The sequence below is a fragment of the Podarcis cretensis genome, assembly GCF_951804945.1.
Source record: "Podarcis cretensis genome assembly, chromosome: 2".
NCBI lineage: Eukaryota > Metazoa > Chordata > Lepidosauria > Squamata > Lacertidae > Podarcis > Podarcis cretensis.
In genome coordinates this window covers 102,096,439-102,122,043 of record NC_137171.1, presented here as the reverse complement: position 1 = coordinate 102,122,043, position 25,605 = coordinate 102,096,439, and the positions used below count along the sequence as shown (strand labels likewise).

Sequence of the window (25,605 nt, the reverse complement as noted above, 5' to 3'; positions counted from 1 at the left end):
CTCGCCCCAGTCCCATCAATTTATGCAGGAAGGTATACTCGGTTATTTGCAAGATATTCACTGGCAATGCTGCTCAAAGATCAGATCTATACTCTGTTCCATGGATCAGTTAAAACAGATACAAATATATGGGGCTGGTGGGAATTTGCTCATCCTATATCCTTTAAGAACAGACATGAAGATGGAGCAATAGACAAATATTTAAGAACATAAGAAGAGCCTGCTTGATCAGGCCAGGGGTCCATCTAGTCCTGTTCTCACAGTGGCCACCCTAGACACCTATGGGAATCCCTCAAGCAGAAAGCCCTCAAACACTCTACACTCCTGTGGTTTCCAGCAACTGGTATTCAGTAGTGAAGTGTTGGCCAAACTTGGCCCTCCAGCTGCTTTGGGACTACAATTCCCATCATCCCTGATCACTGTTAGCTACTATGGATCTCTAGGTTACTATTTCTTACTTTCTTGGAAAGGAATAAAGATCAATAATACAGTCGTACCTCAGAAGTCGAACAGAATCCATTCCGGAAGTCCGTTCAACTTCCGAAACGTTTGATTTGCAAAGCACAGCTTCTGATTGGGTGCAGGAAGCTCCTGCACCCAATCAGAAGCTGCGGAAGCCCCATTGGACGTGCAGCTTCCAAAAGAACGTTCGAAAACCGGAACACTCACTTCTGGTTTTCAATTGTTTGGGAGCTGGAACGTTTGACTCCCAAGGCGTTCGGGAGCCAAGGTACAACTGTACAAGAGCCAGTGTAAGTGCCTCTACTCAAGCTGTGACCTCAGGTATGCACAATTTGTGACTCATCAAGTTGCACACAGCCTGCCAGAAATGGCCTGGGGAGGATCTGTCCTCCTGCAGCAGATTTTGTGTTAATCGTAGCCAGCAAAACCAGGCGGTGTTCATACCCGCAAATGGGCCATGATACACAGCCCATAGCCTACTTTCAACTTATTGGGTCTCAAAAGGCCTACCCTGGCTGCTAAAGCACTTGCCAAAAAAACAGGCCAAAAACATTTTGCATTTGGATCAATGTGGATTGTTTGCATTCCCATGCAAATGATTGTTTGCATTGCGATGCAAACAATGTCTGTTGGCTGGAATGATGAACTGATAATACTTTTAACGCAAACATAGTCTTTTTCGAGTGTTATGGGAATGCCAACATGAATAGAGGCCATGAAGATGCCCCCATCTGCCAACTTCGAGCTTTTCTCCATTCACCTGGAAGAAGATCTCTATGCATGTTCAGCTGAACACAAATAGAAGTCTGATAACACAAGATTCTCTTGACAATTGGAGGAAAGCTTCTAAGCACGCCCGGATGAACGCACTTAGAAGCCCTCTTCCAACCTTCCTGTTCAATGCCAAAATGGATGGAGAGGTTTGGGTGGGGCACACAGACACGACTTGTGCCACCATTTTTGCGTGTTCACAGCCTTTCACATTAGCACATATGTTAGAACAGTAATCGGCGCAACAACCCAGTGGGGGGGGGGGGTTCAGTACTATTACCACAAATGGAGGAGAGACAGTGGTTTGTGTAAGTGCATTCATCGAAGAGACAGAATCTGAAGCCCAAAGTTTGGAGAGAAATTAAACGTTGTACCTCCCTCCAGGTATAGGGCAGTATATAAATTCACTAAATAATAATAAAATAAAATGATAATCTGATTGTTCTGCCAAGCACAAACATTTCAGCCAGAGGTTATGCTCTCCACTATTCTCCCCTCACACCAGGTTCTGGGGGCTCCTCCAAACTCCCAGAGCGGATTGTGGGGGAAAGAGAGGAAGAGGTCCCATTGTGCAATGGGACTTGTTGTGTGGGGAGCCACTGGCACCTACTTAGCTGAATCCGGCCCTCAGTTTTTTAACCATGGCACCACACTAGCTCTGCATTCAGTCAGCGTGAATGCACCTGCCGTGAGACTATACAGTATAGTGGTCTTTTGAACACTTAGCCTTTGCATGCAAATTCATGTTTATATTACTTCATTATATAACGGATCAGTTCCGCTGAAGCAGGCCTAAAGCAGAGCCTATCGATCTTGTGTTCAGAAAATAAATACGCCTCATGACTCTATGCTTCTCAAAGCCAAGAAATCATTCTGCAAAACATATTGATGATTACATTCTACTTTTAATTTCTCTGTCTCCTTTGCCCAGCATTCAAACATTGTAAATGCAATGCGACATTTTTATAAAATTAAATAACAATAGTTGAAAAATAAATACACTTCATTAACATAAATACATAAAGAGATCCATTCTGCTGAAGAAAAAAAGCTTCAGTCAATACTATACTCTTGTTTCAAAAGTGTCCAAAAACATGGAAGCAACACTCCATCTGGGACAGACGAAGTAGAAACATTTACAGCAGAAAGGTGGTGATAAATGTCAGAGCCAGGAGAAGGTGTGTGGCAACATGAAACAAAAAGACAACTTCTTTTTGTCCTCTACTACCTACAGCAGTAGCACATGGTCTCAAAACGAGGTAGACAAACATCATTGGTTGAATTTTTCAGGTGAAGCGAGAAATCTTAAGTTTAAGCTCATTTATCAGTGTTTTAGTTTTGTCTTCACTCAGCACCATTTGTATCATCGGCCATCTACACTGTAAGCAGCTTAAAGTAAGTTTGTGTGAAATTTATGTACTTTTTTCACATTCTCTCTCTTTAAAAAAAATAAATCATGATTTGCAAATAAAGTGGCTCAGCCCTGCAGACTTTTTCTCTGGGGGATTTTTCATCTGGACGGATGGCTGGAATTTAATAAGGAACTCTGAATACTCGGATCACAAGACTCCCCACTGAAGAGCCAAAGACCATTTGTGTTAAGAACAGGAGGACAGTTTACTGTTCCATGCATCATTTCGAAAGAGTGGGGGGAAGATATGAACCTGGAACTACTTTTGCATTGAGCAGCACACCCAGAACTTAGTTCAGTTCTGATACTACCTGCCCTTTCACCTTTGGACCTTGCATGGTGAGTGAGCAGCAGAAGAGAATGCTGTGTGTGTGTGTGTGTGTGTGTGTGTGTGGCAACATAGAGGACACAGATATGCAACTTAGGGCACATGTTACTTCTGCACCACAGAGTCTTGTCCATTTTAGGATCTGGCAAGCTTTCATTTGTGCACGTTAAGCCGTGCGCTGTGCATGAGACTTTATAAACTACGTTGATTACATTTTTATGACAAGCTAGCAGACATTTGTATTGTTGTTGTTTAAAAAAACTGCAGCACTACATTTAACTACACTTTGTACCAACAATTTAGATGTTTAGATGTCTAGTTCTCAGAGCTGTTTATATATAAAAAAGATGAAAATATGATTTGGGTTTATCCTATACACACAAACACACACACACACACACAGATATAAGTATGCTTACTTTTGGAAGTGCTTCCCTGATTCTTTTTAAAACAACATAATGGGACAACATAATGGGAACTGTGGCCTGTCTAGTTAAGGAATCAGAGAATCATAGAACTGTAGAGCTGCAAGAGACCCCAAGGGTCATCTAGACCAACCCCTGCAATGCAGGAGTCTCAGCTAACTCATCCTTGACAGATGGCCATCCAACCTCTGCTTAAATACCGCCAGTGAAGGAGGTTGACTGAAGCCTGTATTATAAATTCAATGGGAAATCTTACTACGGTGAGAAAGAACTCCAATGGAATGGGTCTAGAAGTTTCTGCTGCTGAAGGAGGAAATTGCCAGAATGCATATGAATCATACACCAAAACAGTCTCAATGTCATACCCTTGTTTTTGTTGTTGTTAATGTTCAAAGCAAGTGTAATCCAGTGTCAACAGCAGTCTTTGGTACATAGTTTTGGGCTAGAGCGGCCCACACTGTGCCTCCAGAAGCTGTGGACTACAACTCCCATCAGCCCTGGCCAGGATGGTCAATGGAGAGAGGCACGAATGGGAGACCGTCATGTTGGCTACCCCTGGTTTGGGGAGAAAGTCCACGGCATGCAGCTGCCTAGCCACACAGAGCACATTTGCATTTAGCACCAACTCTGCCCCCTCAAGGTAGAAAGGGCTACAGCAGCACCTTGGATGAAAGTGTTTTATAGCACTGTCCCTTGTAATGATAAAAAAGCACCATACACACACAACTTGAGCAAGTGTGCGGCTATTGACATTGTTTGCTGAGGTATGAAAGTGAAAAATGGTCACTCTCCACAGAAACAGCAGCGAAGGACGAAACAAAGGAAGGACTATTCCAGCAATAAGACTATGGCAGTTTTGGAAGTTCATATATTGGATGAAAAGGAGCTTCTTTTATATAAAGTGCTTTAGAGTCAGATTAGGACTTTAAAAAAACATAACCCTTTAAATTACATTATACCACAATAATGGTATTTGGAGGCTGATTTGCATGAGACTTTGAAATGGGCACACTTATGGTTTCCTACCCAGCCATTATTTTCCACCGTCTTAAACTTACATGGGCTTCAACAGCCCAGGAGAAGGTGGGATAAGTTCCTTCTGTCAACTCACATTCACCCATGCCTACTTTCCAAGCTGCAGTGGTTTCTTGAGAATCAGCACCCATGGGATGCTTCTGAACAAGCAGAATCTCTGTTGTGGGGAAGTTCATTGTGGAAGAAGAAGGAAACAAAAGACTGCCTAACCCCTTTGGTGGAACCTGTGAGACAAGGGCAGCTGTAATAAAGGTCTACCTTCCCCTTCCCTCTCCTTTCCACAGTGGGCCTGGGAAATGTACCTAAAAAAATATCTGTGCAACCATTTTATGGCAGCGTTCAGAGGGACAAGGCAAGTGGATAGGCAGCAGCAATGAGGAGTAGATCAGGAAACTTAAAGAGAAGTGGTCCTTTTGAGCATCTTGTCCAAGAGGTTCCAATCTATGGATCAAAGATGGATGCTATGTGTTTGATTCTTCAGACAGTGATGTACGTGAGGAATTCTAAAGTGAGCAACTGTTCTCAGGCATACCTGAATTTCTGAAGATCAGGGGTGGGGAACCTGTGGCTCTCAAAATCGCTGCTGGACTCCAACTTCCATGAGCACAGCTGATCATCAGGGATGATGGGAACTGTAGTCCAATAACATATTGATGGCCACGTGCTCCCCCATCCTGGCAGCAGATTGTGTTCATATAGCTTCTCACACCAACATGGCAACACTGACTTATGGAAACAAAAATGTTCCAGATCTCTATTTTGTTACCTGCTTGTGGCTTTGTGACTGGGAAGGATTTTAGGTATTTTGACAATCTCTTAAGGATGGTTAATGTTGGGGGTTTCCCCCTCGCCCCAACTTTCTGCTGGAGGTTAAGAAGCATTGCGCAATGAGCTTATGAATATGTTTATGCCGTCCAATCAAAAGGGCTTGGGACAAGTAACACAGAACTTTTAAATCAAAACCATCTGCTGTTGTAAGGTTACTCTGAAAGGCAAGAAGCCACTGTTAAAAGCACCCCCCTTTGGTCTTCATCACTGACATACAACACAGACACTCAGACACACAATTATGCAATATGTTGCTATTAAAAATATTAGCTATCCTTTGATGGAGCCCAAAGGCAGCATCTTTCTGTGTCACTCTTATTGTTGTGGGTTGTGTTTTTGTTGTTGTTGTTGCTAAAAAGGATGTTCCTTCATCTGAACAAGTAAGTTTGTACTATACAGTTCTAAATATACAGAAAGAGCTACATGGATGACAGCAGCTTAGCACTGGAATTATCCCGTAACTATAGTAGCTTTGAAGGTGGCTTGTTAAGTGTTAAAACAGGAGCTTAAAACAGATCTATGAAGACAGAAGGAAAGGTTTTGGAAACAGTCAAATACTTCGATGACTCTCATTTGCTTGCAATGGGTTTCCTTCATAGTGAAGATCAGTATCGTGCAGCACTCGTCATGGGCTAATAAAATGTACAAACTTCATTAACAAGCAGAAAGTGCCTTTTAAAATGAACAGATTTCCTAGCTGATGCTCTTCCTGAATGCCTATTTATTTGGAATGCATCATTTTGTTTTGTTTCTTAAACACCTTTAAGTGCAGTTTCCTTTTTTTAAAAACACGGGCGCATGCACCAAGTATTAGCACCTTGACATTAAGGACGCTCATTCCGTTCCTATGAAACATCTGTGAAAATGACTAACAAAAAGCAACAAGAACAACAGAAGTATGTTATGGCCGTACCGAGCTCCAAGGACCAGTATTCCAGGCGGTATCTCGAAGGCAGTCCTGCATATTGCACTGCTCACGGTCTGGTGGCTTGTCAAGGATTTCGCAGCTCAGATCAGTAAATCTCTCCCCATTGGGATGCTGGCACACAACCAGTCTTGTTCTGGTTCCTCCACCGCATGGCTTTGTACACTGGGGGGGGGGGGGAGGCAGTAGGTGGAGATCACATTAGCAACGGCTAGGTTCATTTATACTTCATGATTGCTACTTTTGTCTTCTTTGATCTGACTCACAGCCAATTTAGATGCTGCTTTCCTTCTGATGTGAGAGTCTCAAAACTCTAGACTCCAGGGGAAAAAAATACAAACATATGCCTTATACCAAGCTGCACCCATTGGTCCGTCTAGCTCAGTATTGTCTACAGTCCGGTTGTAGACTACAACTCCCATCATCCCTAGCTTGCAAGACCAGTGGTTAGGGATGATGGGAATTGCAGTCCAAAAACAGCTGGAGACCCATGTTTGGGAAACCCTGGTCTAAAGTACCTGGCAGTGACTCTCCAGGGTCTCAGGCAGGGACTCTTTTCCAGCCCTACCTGAAGATGCTGGGGACTGAACCTGGGACTTTCTGAATGCAAAGCAGATGCCATACCATTGAGCTATGATTCTTCTTCTTCAAAATGAAGGCAGTGAGATCTGTATGTTAAGATGCATATGAGCGCGTCCTGATCTGACTTCAATGTATTGCTACTTTCCACATGCCTTTATTTCCCCCCTGGGACTGTGGATGTGTGAGGGACTCCCACAGCTGTACAATCTGGGAAAGAGAAAGCATCTAAATTTGCTCTCATGAGTGAAGTGAATGACACCTTTATTATTTGTTTCAAAATAAACTGGGGAGCAGGTTCCAGATTAGGTCTTTTTTGTGGGTGGGAAGGTAGAGCAGGGAATAATAAGACATATGCATAGTTTCTGGGACTCTTCCCCAATGTTGGAGAGCCATCCCAATGGAAAACTCAAAGGTTGCTAAAATCTGGTTTTATCTATGTACACTTCTTAGTTTTAGGACTGATTCAAGTGTAATCTCTTGGTCTTATGAACTGCTGATTAGAGCAAAAACCAGACTCAGCATGTACCAGACTCCCTGCTCTTTGCATACCCAAATCTGGGGCTTCTATTGTGGTTTATTAAACCACAGTTTCCTCTTATAGCCTAACGGGGAAACTGTGGTTTAATATCCCTTTGCAAACCAGGCCATAGAACTGCGATTTTGTTTTTACTTCCTGTGAACAGTAAACAGAGATTAAACCAGTTTCCCAATTTGGATGGATTATGAAATGGTAGCTTTAGCAAAATCTTGAAAACCTTGAATTATGGAGCACAAGAGGTGAGAGGACATACAGATAGCAGGAAGCCCGCAGAAACATGGTTTGCCCCTGGTCTAATAACCATAGTTTATCCAGACGAACAACAGTAAGTCAAAACTATGTCTCAACAGTCCTTTCAGCACTACTGGATAAATAAGTGTTATTATTTCCAACGAGGAAAGGTAAACAAGCAGGATAATTAGAACATCTGGATAACTGATCTTCTGTCGAAGTCTATTGGCTTATGCTATTTTGTTGATTTTTTTAAAAAAGGTTTCAAGGAAATTCAAATGCAGCCACATCTTTAAAATCTACAGTTAAGAATGCTTTGCCTTGGGAATGGGTTAAAAAAAGAAAAAGCAACAACAACCTCAAATGAAGTAGCATTTGCTCACCTCACCCCAGCTGCCATAGGCCCATTGTGGGCAGGGCCCTGATTCACATGATCTTTGCTCATCTGGTTTCATTCTTACAACACAGTTACTGGCAGTGTATCCATTTTCATCCTGGCACACGACAACCCGCCGTTGGAATCCACCAGCGCATGTACTGGAACACTACAAAACATGGTTTCATATGACTGAGGAGGCTCCACCAAGCTTAGCGCACAACAAATTTCAGCGATATAGCCTAGTAAAGTGAGGAGTCCCAATGGCTATGAAACCTGCAGCCATAATCGAAAAGTCGTCTTCTTGATGGAGCGCCGGTGCCGTTCCTTAAAACTGTAAGATCAGACTCTTGGCATTAAAAATTCAGTTTGCGGTAGCATTAGCGCAGCCGCTAAATTTTTTCTCTTTGACATCAAAGGCGTTTTAGGCAGAGAGGATCTTGTCCACTTTTATCAATGTAGGTACTAACGAGGGGAAGTCCAGTGGGAGATTTCAGAGAAGAAACACATTGCCATTGCATTTAAATCAGTGCATTTTGTCTGAGAAGAGACACAGAATGTAGACACACCAGAATTTCTTTTTTTTTTAAAGAGGCAAGTTACTAGTCCCCGTAATGACAAGGACAATCTTGGCAACTTTGCAAAGCCTAAAAAATTAGGACAGTGCTGGAACAGGGCTTCTCAACGTTGGGAGGGCAGATGATAGGCTTCTATCATCACCACCACCACCCCATGGTTATTATTCATTGCCCCTCAAATCCTACTGATTGTGTAACTAGGCCCCTTCAACTCTTCCCATCCTCGTTGATAATATTTATATATAGTAAAATGCCTTGGCGGAGTCTTGGGGTTGTATCCATCCTAGTTCTAGAACAGAATTAATGAACCTAAGTTAGTCCTGCCCATTAACTTCAGTGGGTCTACTCTGACGAGGACTAACATCAGATACAACCCTTAGGGGTGGAGGAGGCTGTAACCCAACTTGCAACGGATTAATAGTATCTCCACCAGCTACTCACCGCTCCCCATGGGCCAGTTCTCCACTGGTTGCCTCCGTGCACATGCGCACGGCCTTGGTTTCGGTTTACGCTTCCACCCTGGTTGTTCTTTTGGCGATAGTCAGGGTAAGGGAAGGAAGGGATTGGCCTGTTGTACTCAGGGCTAATCTGCTGGCACGAAGGCATGGAGCAATCTTGCTCCGTTGCAGGGACATCCTCAGCATCGCACTCACTCCTGTCAACCATCTGGTCGCTGTAATCGATGCAGACGACTTGCCGGGTCACCTTGCCTTGCCCACAGGTTACAGAGCACTGCATCAATAAGAGGGGGAAACGGGGAGATCAACACCCTTGACAACGAGGCACATGTTTTAAGAATCGCAGGATGAAACATATTTACGTAAAACTATTTTTTTTTAATGTATGCGGATCCCATGTGGTTGTTGATTTCACATGATTAGGAATATGGGAAGCGGCCTGATCCCATTTGCTCGTCTAGTTCTCAAGCAGGAACAACCAGAGGGGAGGGACAGTACAGCAGACTTGTCCCCCAGGAAGCAGTGTCACTGCTGTGAGAGTGCAGGATGGTATGGGGGGGGGCACAGTTGGGGTGGTTTGGGGGCACTGGTGGAGGCAATCCAGTACTCCTGCTGCTGGTCCTGGTCCCTCACCATCCTGGCCGTGTAGCAGCAATGCTACTGCCAGAAGATAGGGTCCATGGCGGTGAAGGCCCTCCCCACTGCTCACTCTCACTTTCCAAGATTTCAGGCAGAGGTGATTCATCTAGCTGGAGATGGCAGGGGTTGAACTCAGGACTTTGTGGATGCACCGAGTTCCAGCCCCTTCCTTAACTTGTGTCAGTTGGTATAAACTGATCCTCTTAGTGCCCAGCTTTGCTGAACAAAGAAAAGCTCTGCTGCTGCTGCTGCCGCCACTCCCAAGGGCAGAAACACACTATTATAACTTCTGCTCCAACAACTACTTCTACTGGCTCCCGATTACAGGAAATTCTGCTGCCTCCGTTTGAGCCAAGCGTTATCTTTAGAAGGCCTGATAAATGCTGAATAAGCAACAGGCATCTGGGAGAGACTACCCCTAAACAAGAGGAAGCTGCTTACAGGGCTCCACTCCATGGCCTTCCACTGTCCACACGGTGTCACAGAGCAGGCTTCTGTCGCCGATGGCCTTGGGAGGTGGAAGCAGGCGGCCTCGTCAGCCACAGAGCCTTGGTCGTCGCGGCAGCTGACGTATCTCATCCTGGTGCCTTTCCCGCATGTAGTTGAGCACTAGGGAAGATGGACAAGGAGTGACAATGGGGGTTGGAGGGGGGGAAGCAGCTGCCCCCTTTTTGACAAGAAGGGGAAAAAGCCCCCTGGAGTTGCAGGACTGTGGGGGGGGGGGTTATCAAGGGATCTCCTTGTAATCTACGCTGACCAGTTTAACGTACGGGAGTCCAGGATCCAAATCTCCACTGGGTTCTGTGGCTGCTTTGCTTCGTTTCCGGGCTTCCTGGGCGGAGACGGCATGGCGCTGTCTCACAGTCCTATTTCATAGACGAGAACAGGGAAAAGCAAGCTATCAGCAATTCACAGGGATTTCAGTGTAGGTTAGATGGTTATAGCGATGCAGTGACAGAAGCGGGGGGGGGGGGTTGGAGGGAGGAACCCCCCCCCATTATATTTGTCATCACATCTTTTGTTTGATACAAATGGCTCATCTTAACCCTAAAGGCGGATGCTCCTGGGGCATCTGCCAAGATGAGAATATACATGCCTGAAGGCTGTCACCTCGATTATTTTGCTCTAGCTGCATTCCCTCCCACCAACAAAATGCCAGCCCTCACAAGCATGCTAATTTACAGAAGCACCCATCATTACCATGAAAATCACTTACATAGCACCAAATTGCCCCATGTCCTGTATAAATCACAAAGGGCTTACAACCCGTGCCCAGTGCCACTGGGATGAGGCCCAAAATCAATCTGAAGAGAAGACTGGAATTAGCGGGGACTATTTGGACGTCACAATAATAGAAGAAGAAGAAGAAGAAGAAGAAGAAGAAGAAGAAGAAGAAGAAGAAGAAGAAGAAGAAGAGTAGTAGTAGTAGTAGTAGTAGTAGTTTGGATTTGATGTCCCGCCTTTCATTCCCTTTAAGGAGTCTCAAAGCGGCTAACAATCTCCTTTCCCTTCCTCCCTCATAACAAACACTCTGTGAGGTGAGTGGAGCTGAGAGACTTCAGAGAAGTGTGACTGGCCCAAGGTTACCCAGCAGCTGCATGTGGAGGAGCGGAGACGCGAACCCGGTTCCCCAGATTACGAGACTACCGCTCTTAACCACTACACCACACTGGCCATGATTTAATGTGAAGGGAATGTCCCTCCCCTCAAGGTCACATGCTTCCCCCTCCTCTCCACCAGTGTGCTCACGAGGAGATCAGAATCTTTCTCTTCCAACGTTAGTATTACATCTAAACTGTGGATTATGGCTAATTTTAACAATGGTTTGTTAAAAACAAGCCAGCTTTGTAAATCATGTTTGTTGTTGCTGCTGCTTTTTACTGCTTCGAAGAGGGCTTGTTTCGAAGAAATCAGACAGACCACACTTTGACAAGTTCAGACCAAAGGACAAGCTGCTTCTGAGCTCCTCCTTGTGGCCATGGCAGAGGAGGAGTGGGACACATGAGCCGGGGGGGGGGGGGGAGAAAAAGGTTGGTTCCTGGCATGATGCTCTGAACCTGACAGATTAAGTACTGGCAAATAAATAGAAGGGCTCAGAGGGGAAAGTTTTAGATGAGAGAGATAGGAAACCTGTGCCACCCCCCCCCCCCGGATATTATCGGACTCCAGTTTCTATCGGTTTCAGCCAGAATGTCAGGTGTGATGGGAGTTGCAGTGCAAGAACATCCCTGCTCTCCACTCCTGCTTTAGAGAGCAGCTGAGGTTTGGTTAAAATGCAGATCTTGAGCAGGGCCCTGGAGGTACTGAGGAAGAGAAATTGGCAAAAGCATCCTGCAAGAAAGGCGAGCAGCGAGGGAGCGAGATGAAGGAACTAAAGAACAATTCTGCCCAGAGATGCTGGGGCAATACGGTCAGACAGGCAGAGTACTACTACTATGAATAATAGTAATAACATACAGGAACACTGTATGATTGGACTGTACTACTCAGTTCCTGCTGCAGGCGAAGGACCCTCTACACATTCAAAAACCCACCCTCCAGGTGAAAAGCTAGCATACCAGAAAGAAGGCTAGACTGGTGACTGGGAGTCGCTGCCTAGGACCACATAACACCGGTCTTGAAAGACCTACATTGGCTCCCAGTACGTTTCCAAGCACAATTCAAAGTGTTGGTGGTGACCTTTAAAGCCCTAAATGGCCTCGGCCCAGTATACCTGAAGGAGCACCTCTACTCCCATTGTTCAGGCCAGACACTGTGGTCCAGCTCCGAGAGCCTACTCGTGGTTCCCTCACTGCGAGAAGCAAAATTACAGGGAACCAGGCAGAGGGCCTTCTCAGTAGTGGCACCCACCCTGTGGAACGCCCTCCCATCAGATGTCAAGGAAATAAACAACTATCTGACTTTTAGAAGACATCTGAAGGCAGCCCTGTCTAGGGAAGTTTTTAATGACTGGTGTTTTAATGTATTTTTAGTATTTTGTTGGAAGCCGCCCAGAGTGGCTGGGGTATAAATAAATTACTATCACCATCATCGTCGGCATCATTATTATTATTAGGCTAAGCTGAAATCCTTGCCCCTAAAATGCTCATTTTTCATTGGGAGCGAATGCTTGCGACAGCATGCCACCATGGACCATACTTCTCCATGACCCCTCCATCACACCACGTGTATTTCAATCATTTCCCAGCAAGCTTAATTCACCCCCTCCCAGTTGAGGCAACATTGGTGGCTGCATGCCCTTCCACTTTTCTTGACTGACAACACACTGCATCCACCCCCTTTCGCCCTTTGACTGAGATACAGATACAGATACAGATATATAAATGGAGAATCTCATGTGGCTGCCACATCAACGCACTTACCTGTACATCTGTTGGCTTCGTAGCAGCATTGCACTCGTTGTCATCTACCACGGACACGTAGGCACCAACCACGCATTTCACCGCTCTCATCTGATAGCCCTGCCCACATGTTGCAGTGCACTGCGGGGAAGGAAAGAAAGCTGTGGGGATAGCTATACGGCAAGCAAGCCTAAGGATGCGAGAAGGCAGCTTCCACTGAATCAGGCCAAAAGCCAATCTGGTCCAGCATCCTGTTTCACAGTGGTCAACTAGACACCTATAGCAGGAGGAACGTGCTTTTGTGATTGCCAAAAGATGGGAACTATAGTTTTTATAGGACACAGAAAACCCCAGCCTGCCTCTATAGTTTCCCACAGAGAGGGAATTAATATCAAACCAGTTCAAATATATGCCCTGTGTCCCAGGCTTCATAATGCACCTGCCTTAGTTCTAAATGCATTAAAAAGAGGCAAGGAAGTTCAAAGCACCTAACTTCTTTGGCCAAATCCAGAGTGATTTAAAATATAAAAAAGAGCCCTTTCTCCTTCTTCAGTCGCTTCCATTTAAAATTAGGTCAAACGGTTTAAATGCGCTGCTTCCACTGGAATCTTCCATGCTTCATTTATTCCCTTCAAATATACATGTGCAAGTGTTTAAATCATTTACCATACTGTGGATTACGAGCGTCACATAATCTCTGTCACATTTCTTTACCGACTGACTACTGCAACAACCTTAATAGAACACGATCATGACAGGAAGGCATGACCGGCTGAAGAGAAGTTTGTGTGGTCTGGACAGGTTTATTCATTTACTTGTTTTGAAAGTATAATTAGATGAGAGCTGTTGCTGCACTGGAGACTGGAGACGGCAAATGAAGTCTCTCAGACAGATTGCTTGGAAGTTCTCATTCTGTGTATGATGTATTGTTAAAAAGGAAAAGGTCAACACAAAAAGTTGTGTCCGTGTGGGTTGTTTTTTTTTAAAGGATCCTTAAAGCCAGCTCTAAAGCAGAATTTATCCAAACCTGCCTTTCCTTTCCAGTGCTTATTCTTAGCTAAATTACTTGCTTTCAGGATCACAGCTGCATTGCAGAGCGATGGACTTTCAGCAGTGGCTCACAAGCTGGGGTGGAGCTTCAGTGCTGGTTTCCAGGGAGGCCTGAGGTAGCAGGGAGGTTGGTGCGGTGCAAGCACACCGGTGGTTCTGCAGACGCACCTGCACCATGCCATCCTACCCACCACCTCACCCCTCTCTCCCCACCAGTAAGAAGCACTGGCACGCCTTCTGGGAAATGAGTGCTGCTGCTCTGTGCCACCATTACTGTATGCTTTGCATGTACAGTGGTACCTCAGGTTAAGTACCTAATTCGTTCCGGAGGTCCATACTTAACCTGAAACTGTTCTTAACCTGAAGCACCACTTCAGCTAATGGGGCCTCCTGCTGCCGCTGCACCGCCGGAGCATGATTTCAGTGTACAGTGCTACCTCGGGTTAAATACGCTTCAGGTTACAGACTCCGCTAACCCAAACATAGTGCTTCAGGTTAAGAACTTTGCTTCAGGATGAGAACAGAAATCGTGCTCCGGTGGCACGGCAGCAGCAGGAGGCCCCATTAGCTAAAGTGGTGCTTCAGGTTAAGAACAGTTTCAGGTTAAGTACGGACCTCCAGAACGAATTAAGTACTTAACCCGAGGTACCACTGTATAGGGATCCTTGCCAACTGGTATCCAGGTTGGGAACCACCTCTCCCTGAGAGCACAGTAAGTGGTGGACTGCAAGTCTGCACTAACAACGCTGGGCTAAAATACCCACAGTCTGATTCAGCAGAAGGCATGAGTTCTTTGGAAGTCCAAGAACACTTTATTATTTTGGTCAGCAAGCGAGCTAAGGCCAAGAGCCTCCATTTCTGTGATAAACATAAGACGGCAATGGATGTAAATATTTAAAGAGAAGGCGCAGCACTTCAACAGCGGCATGAGGCTGGCTCCCCTCTGGTTTACATTATGAGTAATTGTGGTGGAGCAGTTTGGATGCCGGGCTAGATGTGGCTCCAAATCACCGCTCTCTGGGTCACTCACTCTTGTTCTTTGCTTAACCTAGGGCAACTGTGAAGGTAAAATGGGAACTGGAGCCATGAACGTTGCCTTGAACTCCCCCAAGGAAAAGCAGGATATAAATGAAATAACTCAGTAAGCTCAAAGTCTTGTTCCTCCTCCTGGAGGCTCCCAGATGCAAAAAATGCAAAAGCCCACCCAAAGAAACATTCATGGGTTTATATGTACAACACCTGATTTTAAAGAAACATAAATGTTTCCAAAGCAACTGCAAAAGTGGTCCAGAGATGGGGGAGGAATCTGGGTGAGGCCCGGGAAGTTATCCAATGGGAAGTTAACCAGCCACGTTGGGTGTCCCAGGAAGTTAACCAGTTGGGTGTCCCAGGAAGTTAACCAGCCACGTTGCTCTACAAATATTATATCTGTGTTCATCCATAGGCTATTTGTCCAAGTAACAAAAAGTTGCATTCTGCAGCTGCACCTGTGGCTCCACCTGTACCATTGGAAGCCTTGAGCCTCTCTTTTGGGTGCTGGGACAGAAGTCATGACAAAGAGCCTGCATTTTTTAAAAACACCACCCCAAAACAACATCTGCTGGAGTCCATGAAAAGCCCCATAGTAGTAAAAATGAGAAGAATGGCTTCAAATACCTGGCCCCAGGGTCCTACTTGCCATGCGGCACACTCCTGTTGCTGACAACTTTGCACAGAAACTGGTTTGCTCTCAGGATGGCAAAGCCTGTCATTCAATCGGTCTCCTCCAAACTGGCACCAGATCTGGCGGTGTTTGTGCCCTTTCCCACAGGTTACCAAGCACTAAAGGAAGGAAACGGCAAGTTTTAGGCATGCATAAGCAGCTGCTCATCCAAAGCCAGTGCAACAATCACTGAAAAGCTAAGCAAGATTGGTAAGGTTTTTATGCAGTTGCCCCTGGGACATTGGAACTGAAGGACAGCAAACTCTGGCCTCTGCTAATACCGAGGGGCCGAGAGAGCTGGTGTTTGTCCGCAGACAGCTTTAGGGGACCAAGGAAGAGCTGCCAAATATGCAGGACTGGTTGCAGAATGGATGGACCTGCAGCACAGGGAGGACACACCCATACTTCCACCTAGAAAGCATGGTTCCGAGTGGTTTCCCCTTGTCCCTTTCCCAGGAAAAGCGTACTCTTTAGCTCACAGCCTGTTTGCGCTAAAGAGCAGTTTTTCCGGGAGTAAAGCAGTGGAACATGTCTCTGTCCTCCACAGCCACTCCCAGAACTTGATAGCAGTCTCCCTTCACAAACCCACAACTGTACTGCCTTCATCCTAAATAGACAACCATTCCAGTTAGTTGTGACTTCAATGGGATTAAAGCCTCTCCGACATGTCAAAATGGAAGGTGGGTCACTTCCAGATCTCACCCCTGCTTTAGTCCCATTGAAATCATGACTAACTTGTATCATTGAGTTAAAAGCCTGATTAACTTGGTCTGGATTTAACCTGATATAGCACTGCAGTTCTAACACCAGGGAAAACCCCTTTTCTGCTGCCCTTCAATGAGCAGGCAGAGGATTTTCCTGCCTCCTGCCCTTTTCTCCTCCTTGCTGCCTTTCAAACAACAGGCAGTGGCTGATCTCTGATCTTAGCGCCGTAGTCTGACACCATTAAGATCAGATAGAAGCTTATCTTATTGCAATGGTGCTTAGCTCCAAGATTATGGATAAGAGATTTTTTATCTCCGATTTTAGATCTTATATTGGAGATAACAGGTCTCTGTAACTCATGTTTCACAACTGTTAGCAGTGGTTTGCCCAAAATGGTCCCACAGACTAAATTCAGAGGTCTCACAGCCCTAATTAGCCCCATGGGCCAGAAGTTTCTCAATGCTGGACTAAAGTGCAACTAATTTAGGCTATAATCCTCAGCACTTACCTGGCACTAAGTCTCACTGAAGACATGTATAGGGTTACGTTTGCAATCCAACTCAATATATATTTTTTTGTCTGTGAGTGCAAATATTGATCGCACAAACCTTGAAAACCAGAAAGGTCCACAAGATATGACGTTTTAGTTGGACCTGCAAACATGTAACACAAAATGGCTTGCCACATGCAGCAGCTACCATTCAGGAAAAGGTTCAATGGGCTTTCCACTGGGCTTCAGATTCTAAGGCATTATCTCTAGGTGGTGAGGGATAATTCCAACCTGGAATTAAGGATTGCAACTTAACTACCATCCCTCACTAATCAAGGAGGAGGATGTGAGCAAAGTAAATCTCAGACTTGCTGAGAAGGAAAGGAAAAGGGAGAAAGCAGCATGCACAGCTTTTCCTAATGATGGTGGCAAACTGATTCGGGGTCCTTCTGACATTACTGCACTACAGGTTTCCTGTGATCAAAATCTACTGTGCTGTTTACACCTTTAATGCAAAAAGCTCCTTACTTCTGACCAGTCGCCGGTCTTCCACTGCGGGCACGAGAGCTCGTTGCATTGCTGCACGGTCACCTTCTCCTGCTGGCTGCATTTACTGTCCTCCAGGACGTCGTTGAAGGTGTTCATGCAGACAGCTCGGCGCCTCTTTGTGCCAGCCCCACAGCTCTTGGAGCACTGGAAGGAAGAAAAGCAGAGTCAGCAGACAGCAGCAGAAAGGCCCACTCCCTGCTTGCCTCAGGTCAGGAGTGATGAGCTCCCATTTGTCAGGGAGTGCCAGGAGGTAATTCAGAAAAAAATGAGGAAGGAATCTGGTTTCAGAAAATCCTATCTATAATGAATAGTTCTCCCCTAATTTTAAGCAACCAGAGGAACGTTCTTAAGTTTGATCTCCAAAAGGTTTTATCCCAGGGGTAGGCAACCTAAAGCCCAGAGGCTGGATGTGGTCCAATCACCTTCTAAATCCGGCCCGCGGACGGTCCAGGAATAAAGTGTGTTTTTACATGAGTAAAACGTGTCCTTTTATTTAAAATGCATTTCTGGGTTATTTGTGGGGCATAGGAATTCGCTCATTATTATTTTTCAAAATATAGTCCAGCCCACCACATGGTCTGAGGGATGGTGGACCAGCCCACGGCTGAAAAAGGTTGCTGACCCCTGTTTTATCCATTCTAGGAAAGGTGAAAACGATGAGCCCGTTTCACTTCTGTACACTGTATGCAACCTAACAAACCTACAATATTAAATTATTGCTATTTGGCTTGCTAGCCTCCAGTTGACTAAAGTAAAGGTAAAGGTACCCCTGCCCGTACGGGCCAGTCTTGACAGACTCTGGGGTTGTGCGCCCATCTCACTTAAGAGGCAAAATCAAAAACATTTTGTCATTAACAGAGTCGTGCAAACACACACACACACACACACACACACACCAGCAGCCACAAGAATGTTTAGCGGCACACTGGCAACAAAACAACACCATCTCAGTTCATCAAAAGCCAGGGGTGGGGGTGGGGAGTAAGTCTTTACCTGGTGCCAAAAAAGATGTCAGTTTGGGAGCCAGGCAGACTGCACTGGAGAGAGCATTCCACAGACAGGGAACCACAACTAAGAAGGCCCTGTCCTTTTCATATGTGTGTGTGTACTCTCTCTCTCTCTCTCTCTCTCTCACTCACTCAATACAAAGCATCAGTGGAAGGAGCCACAGTAAGTGGCAGCACTTACTTCTGTCCAGGCAGAATAGCGCCACCCCCCAGTGTTACATTCCGCTGAACATTTTTCTCTAGAGCTTGGCTTGGGGATGCCGCTGCAGTACCGGTCATCGAATTTCTCGATTTTCCCTTCCAGCTTGCTGTACTTTGTGCAGGATATCTCCAGTGTTTGGTACCCCAATCCGCACTGAGCAGTGCATTCGCTCTTTCTCGCAATGTGCCACCTAGGGACAACCAAGAGCACCGTGTTAGAAAAAAACACTGACAAGACAGCAACAAATGAGCCTGAAACAGAGAAGAGAAGCAGAAATATAGGAATCTGCCGTACACCCAAGTCAGACGAGTCCACACAGCTCAGTATTTCCTTGGCACTGACTGGCAGCAGCTCTCCAAGGTTTCAATCACGTAGCATTCCCAGTCCTACCTGGAGATTCAATTTCTGCAGAGGGCTGGGCTAGATGAAACTCAGGGTTCTTTCCAACATTACAGTTCTGTGATTCTACGAGATGTCAGGATTTGAACCTGGGTCCTTCTGAATGCAAGCAGACACTCTCCTACTGAGGCTCGACCAATCTTAAACATGACTATATTTTCAAAAAGCAAAAAATCCTATATGAAGCTGCAGACTAACTGTCCATGTAGCCTGGTACTGGCTGCTCTGACTGCCAGTGGCTTTTGGGGGACTTAGGTGGAGACCTTTCACATCACCTGCTACCTGAACTTTTTGCCAAATGGAAACGCCAGAGTTTGAGCCTGGAACCTTCTGCATGCAAACCGTGTGCTTTTTACCACTAATCTATAGAATCTTACTTAACTTCCTTTAGACCTTGGATTTTTTAACAGGTGCTTTGAGCTTAGGAGAGACATGGGGAACCTCAGACCTGGCGGCCAAATGCAGCCCTCCAGGCCTCTCTGCCTAGCTGTTGGAACTCTCCCAAAGTCACAGCCTTCAGCAGCCTTGTCTCATCCCCTTCTGGAGTGTTTCTGCCTGAGTAGAATGTGCCTTTGCGCTCTTTTAATGCCTCTTGTTTACCTGGATTAGAGGGAAGAGGGGTGCACATAGAAAATAGTCTACCATGAAAAATTTACATATCTTGCTCCACCCACTTTTGCCAGTCTCCACCCACCACTGGCATATGGGCCCTGAAGATTGTTCAGAAGGGAATGTGCCCCTCAGGCTGGGAAAGATTCCCGCCTCGGGCCTTGGTAATTGCCTGCTCCAGGAGCAAGCGACCATTTTTTCCCATTGAGGGCAATGTTCCCTCTTTCCCCCCTTATTTTTACTTAAACAGTATTTTATCAAGACCTTTCATAACATATTACAATTTTTTAAAACCCTGAACAAAAGCAAAGGAAGAAGAAGAAAGGAAGAATGCAAAGTCCTCTTTTGCAGGTAAATCTTAACCTGTCCCACACAGAGAGAGGTGAGCCCTTCCAGCTCTCACCTGGCAGCTTCCCTTTCTTCTCCCAGCCTCCCACCCTTGGAGAGCATCCCTCCCCTGCCTATCACACACAGGGTCCTTCACCCATCACCTTCAACTGCATCATAACCTGTCCTTAAGCTCGAGTAAAGGTAAAGGTAAAGGTACCCCTGACCATTAGGTCCAGTAATGGAAGACTCTGGGGTTGCGCACTCATCTCGCTCTACAGGCCGAGGGAGCCGGTGTTTGTCCGCAGACAGCTTCTGGGTCATGTGGCCAGCATGACTAAGCCACTTCTGGCAAACCAGAGCAGTGCACAGAAACGCCATTTACCTTCCTGCTGGAGTGGTACCTATTTTTCTACTTGCACTTGACATGCTTTCGAACTGCTAGGTGGGCAGGAGCTGGGACCGAACAACGGGAGCTCACCCCATCGCGGGGATTCGAACCACTGACCTTCCGATCAGCAAGCCCTAGGCTCTGTGGTTTAGACCACAGCGCCACCCACGTCCCCTTAAAGCCTGAGTAGAGGGCCACAAAAAATACAAAAGAACGGAGCAGAGCAAAAACACAAAGTGTTTGATACAGTGGGACAAGGTTTTGAACCATGGAACTGCTTCATATTGCAGCCTCTCCAGTAAGGAGCTGGTGTTTTACGGACACATGGAGAGAACAACCTTAGTGCTGTAATCTCACAATCCTCGGGAAGGAGCCTAAAGAGCACATGAACAACGAAGAGTGCCAGGAGCCACCGGACATTGCCCTGGAAGTGTGGGAGTCACGAAGTTTGGAAGCTTTTGCTAGCTTCCTCTCCTTGGCAAAACCACAGCATGGCATGCAATGCTCCAGAGGAAGGAACACTCTGACACTACGGGAGCAGCCATTACAGGCCTCTATGCTGCCATCTGCAACACATTCGGAAACATTTTAACGCCCCTCAGCTGCAAGTGCAGAACACAGAGGAAGGTGGGGCTGCTTTTCACTGGAAGATGCTCCTTAAAGAACAGAACTTTCCACGAAATAAGGAACAGACTTGGTGTGACTGTTGCTGTTGGATAGACAAGACTTTTTTCCATCAACAGGCTCTTGTAACCACTGCATTAACAAGTAAGCGGCTGGCAGACGGAACTGTGTAAGGAGAGCATGGAATGAAACACTCCAGAGTAGAGTAAATCTCACAATGCTATTTTAAAGGCTTGTTTTCCCTCTGCCAGGACTGGGCCAGCTCCTCCAGCATACTCCTGAATGGAGTATGCTACAGGGGTGACTTACTTAACTTAAGCTGGCAACCCAGCCAGATGGGCAGGTAATAATGATGATGATAATAATAATGATGAAGGTGATAATAATAATAATGTTCTGCCCATTTCCTATACCAAGGATATCTCTGCCCAAGACAAGTGTCCTGAGCAGGTGTAGCAATGCTGTCCTGCACTGGCTTTTAAAGGAGGTTAGTAAACTTGCAATAACAAGTTTCTTTAAAACAACAATCGAAGAATACATAGCAGAATTTTAATCTCATAAAAGATCTGGTTGTGCTTGTTCTAGAATGAATGCACATTCAGCAACATTTACTATCTGGGTGGACCATTATGAAGGGAGGGCACGTGACGAGGAAGAGGAGTGAATGCAGATGCGTTCTTGCTAACACAATGCTTTAAAAGGCATCCCCTAAGTCTTCCCCAAAGCCAAAACGTTTGTGTGTGTGTGTGAGAGAGAGATCTGCCAAGGACAAGAGCCAGAAAAAAAAGGACTGTCCCATGACAAATAGGGATTTTTTCGAGTGTATGCAATTCTGGTTGCCAGATGGATGCAGAACTAAGGGAGAAAACAATTGGAGAGGGGAGCAAAACAGAGAAAGACTGTTGTCATTTGTTTTGTGGAGCTTAAGTGTTCTGAAACCAGAGGAATCATTTGTGTTCTATGGGACTATGATGCTCTGAAAGAAAAAAAGAGAATAAACGCAGTGGAGGTTGGTCCATTAGAGTGAATGGGCAATTGCTCCACCAACTTAAGTCTTTCCCCAGTCAGGCTACACCTGCCTGCCTTCTTACCTACAACCAGTCCAGGGGGTGACCCTAGCTGTCAGCTTCCTCTTCCTAAGTTTCTGTTTTGCTACCGGAGGATGGGGTCCAAACTATAATCAGTTGGCCCTGTCTGTCATTGGCTCTAGCGCCACCTACTGTTGGCCTCCCTTGCCTTCTGCCCTACCAGTCTCAATGGGCTACAGCCTCCTGGGAGCAAGTGCTCTCTCCCCGTCTAAAATAGGGACACTTATTATCCTTCAGAGAACAGGCTACCTGACAACTCTCAGCAACAGGAAATGCATTTTCGCACACATTTTTGTGTGGGAGGATTGCACTGCAAAATCTGGAGAATGCCAAATTTCAAAGGCTAGTTATGTGTCAGCTTGCGCACTGTTTCAAGAAGTATGGATTTTTCCCTCGTCCCTGCTCAGGCAAGGGCAGCAGAAACGGACTCTCCAGAAGCCAAGGAAAACCTCAACACTGCACACTTTGATTTTTAGCAAAAATCCACCATGAAAACACAGATGTTAGGAAAGAAGACAAGGCCTAATATATATGATGCACCATATGTACAGACTATCTTTGGGGCAGCGGCAGGGGAGAGGGGTGCCGATACCTTAATTCACAGTTTGTATTACACAACTCAGTTACTGGGTCTGGCTGGGGAATCCGATCACATCTTTGGTCAGATACTGTGAGCTGGTCGGATTCTCGGGTGCAAACAAGTTTCCTTTTTCGTTCCCCTAAAATAGAAAAGCATAGTTTTATGAGGCCTATAGAAAGAGATACATACCCCTTATTTCTCAAAACTTCACTTCTCGTCTTCCACAAACTGGTTTACATGTCCTTGCATCAGGCTGCACACAGGCCTCGCTTCAACGAAGCCCTATATATAGTTTTTTATATATGTGTGCAAATTGTCTCTCGAAAGCCTCCTCCCTGTTTGTGGGCAGAGAAATTGGGAGGACCAGGTTTGGGGGAACGATGCTCTCCATTACCAATGACAGCAAGCACCACTGCTTTCTCTCCCCCCCCCCCCCCCCGCCTTGGTTAGGAAGGGAAGTGAGCGCAGGAGCAACTATGTTGGCAGCCAGGATATCATTTTACATGCTCCACAATGTGTCTGTTCTGCATAACTGCTGGTGGTGTGTGTGTGCTGGGAGGACAGGAGGATGGCAGCTGTAGAGAATATCCAGAGAAATATTCTATTACATCTGTGGTCTTTTATTTGGTTGTGGTGGGTGAGGATAATGAAAACCTCAGACATTTTCTCAGAAAGATGTCTGACAAACTTTGGTTCAGCTGTAGTTTTAACTCCTCATTCTTTTTGTCCCTTGTTAGGGCATCACATTACTCCCTTCCTGTGTCCTTTACATTACTGGACCACGACTCTCATAATCCATCTGCACTGGCCATGAATGGGAGCTGAAATCCAACAACATCTGCCATGATATAGGTTCTCCACCCCTGCTGAAATGTAGGACAATGGCTTCAAGACTTATTTTGGTTGTTAAAGACTGAGTGTATTGGAGACCTTGATTTCTGCCTTGGTGGCTATCCGAACTCAAATGCTGCCTTCAAGAAGCAGGATTCTGTGTACAGTACTATGCTTTGAGGCTTGGTTAATGACAAAGAGAGGCCTGGGTATGACAGGCCTTACTTTGTTAGGATAGATCCTGTTCCACATCTCATTAAGGCCAAAATGGCCAATCTGTAATAGTGAATGGTTGCACCAATGCTGGAGGTTCTGCCTAGTCAAGGAAATGGAAAATAATGCTTCGGTCAGTGTCCATAATTCATTCTACTTGCTGTGTATACATTTGTGACATCTAGTTATCCTGACTACCAAGATTTAGATCTTTCATTCTCAGTAAACTGCAGGCCGTTTTGTTTATGCATCCTGAGCCCAGGGGTATTCAGTGCTCTTCCCAGGATGCAGCTGCTGTGTACCTGGCTGTGAAAAGAGGATTCAGCTAATGGCTGATTATGCTAGGCCAGAAGAGGTTGGGGTGACTTTGCTTGGTATCCTGGGAAGAACTTGTGCTTCCAGCTAAAGAGGAACAGCCAGAACCTGTGAAAAAGCACTGTCGAAAATATGGTAACCAGGGGAATAGACTTTTCTATGAGCAAGTCCAATTTGTGGTGCTGACAATGAATTTACAGCCTTCAAGATGGGGCTTAGAGAACCACAATGCTGGAAAAGGCAAGTAGGCTATCAAGACAAGCAGGGTCCTTCACAATTCAACAAGTGTTTCTTTGCCAAATTGTTTGCAGCCCTGCTGAGCTGCTCATTAGCAGTTCTTTCAATACAGGCACTTACCCTCCCCTCCAATGCCACTCACCAAGGAAGCAGGATTTCTGACTTCACAGTGAGAGCCAGAGTGGTCCAGGAAATAGAGTACTAGCCTTGTTTGGGAAACTTGTCATGGACTCATTGCATGGCTTTGGGCTATCTCTCAGTTTCAGTTTCCTAGCTGAAAAACTAGAATAATGAAGACTTTCTTGTCAGGAGCTTTAGGGCCAGAACTGCGCACTCTGGGTTGTGAGTTGTCCGAACTGCAGCCTGGTACCTGTCTCTAGCAGGAACGTGGCTCTGGACTGGCTCTGCCAACCCAGGCTGGCCTCTTGGACAGGAAGTGCTGTAAAAGACTTCCTATAGGGACTTGGATCTCTCCTGAGTGATGAGGTTTTCCTGGCTCTTTTTCTGCATGATCCTTAGTTCTGACTTGCTGCCCTTTGTTTCCCCAGCTTTGGTTCATTTCTAACAGTTGCCTAAGGCTCAGCCTTGACACTTCCTCAAAGGGTTTTTCTATACACTGGGGCAGAGGGGGAACCTCTGGACCACCGAATGTGTGCTGAACTTCAACTCCCATCATCCCTGGCCTTTGGCCGTGCTTGCTAGGGCTTATGGGAGTTGTAGTTTAGCAAACATCTAGAGGGCCAAAGGTTCCCCACTCTTGCTGTGCAGGTTCAATCTCTGTCATCTGTAGGTAGGTCTGGGGAAGACCCCTTTCTGAACCCCTTGGAGAGCCACTGCCAGTAACTATATGAGCCTATGTTCCACTTTGCAAATTAGAATCATGGGATCATAGAGTTGAAAGTGACCATGAGGTCACAAACAAAGCAAGAATCTTTTGCCCAACATGGGGCTCAAACCCACAACCCTGAGATTAGGAGAATCACACTCTACCCACTGAGCTATCCAAGTGCTATCTAAATTAATTGTAGGGGCAGGGGGAATTCATTCATTTAAAAACATTTCTAAACCTTTAAAGATCAGTAGGAAGTATGCACAAATACAACATAGGTTCATACCGTAGTGAAACCTATGATGGCTATGGGCAGTAGTTGCATTGTTCAGATGTTGTAGGAGTTGGGACTGATTCATACATCATTTGGGATGTTGTTCAAGGAGAAGCAACTCATTCCTGCTCCTGCTTTCACTTCTTCCACCCCACTCTTACGATCAGCTGTGTAATTTCCAATATCAGAACAGTCTGCATGATGCTCTAAAGACAGGTGGACACCAGAATGCACTAAACACGTTCCATTCCATAC

The 25,605-nt window shown here is 45.7% G+C and overlaps 1 protein-coding gene across 3 annotated transcripts in view; it reads right to left on the bottom strand.

Annotated features, from left to right (window-relative positions):
• The window catches only part of ADAMTS9 (ADAM metallopeptidase with thrombospondin type 1 motif 9), a 139,078-nt gene that overhangs the window by 52,213 nt on the left and 61,260 nt on the right, over positions 1-25,605 (bottom strand). For all 3 annotated transcript variants that reach the window (XM_079957643.1, XM_079957641.1, XM_079957642.1), the window contains exons 19-28: positions 22,664-22,790; positions 18,613-18,823; positions 17,404-17,568; positions 15,635-15,799; positions 12,950-13,069; positions 10,358-10,453; positions 10,029-10,196; positions 8,932-9,222; positions 7,920-8,081; positions 6,174-6,350 (exon numbers count right to left, since the gene is read on the bottom strand). In XM_079957643.1, the coding sequence (XP_079813769.1) occupies positions 6,174-6,350; positions 7,920-8,081; positions 8,932-9,222; positions 10,029-10,196; positions 10,358-10,453; positions 12,950-13,069; positions 15,635-15,799; positions 17,404-17,568; positions 18,613-18,823; positions 22,664-22,790 (1,682 nt within the window). The remainder of the gene's footprint in view (positions 1-6,173; positions 6,351-7,919; positions 8,082-8,931; positions 9,223-10,028; positions 10,197-10,357; positions 10,454-12,949; positions 13,070-15,634; positions 15,800-17,403; positions 17,569-18,612; positions 18,824-22,663; positions 22,791-25,605) is intronic.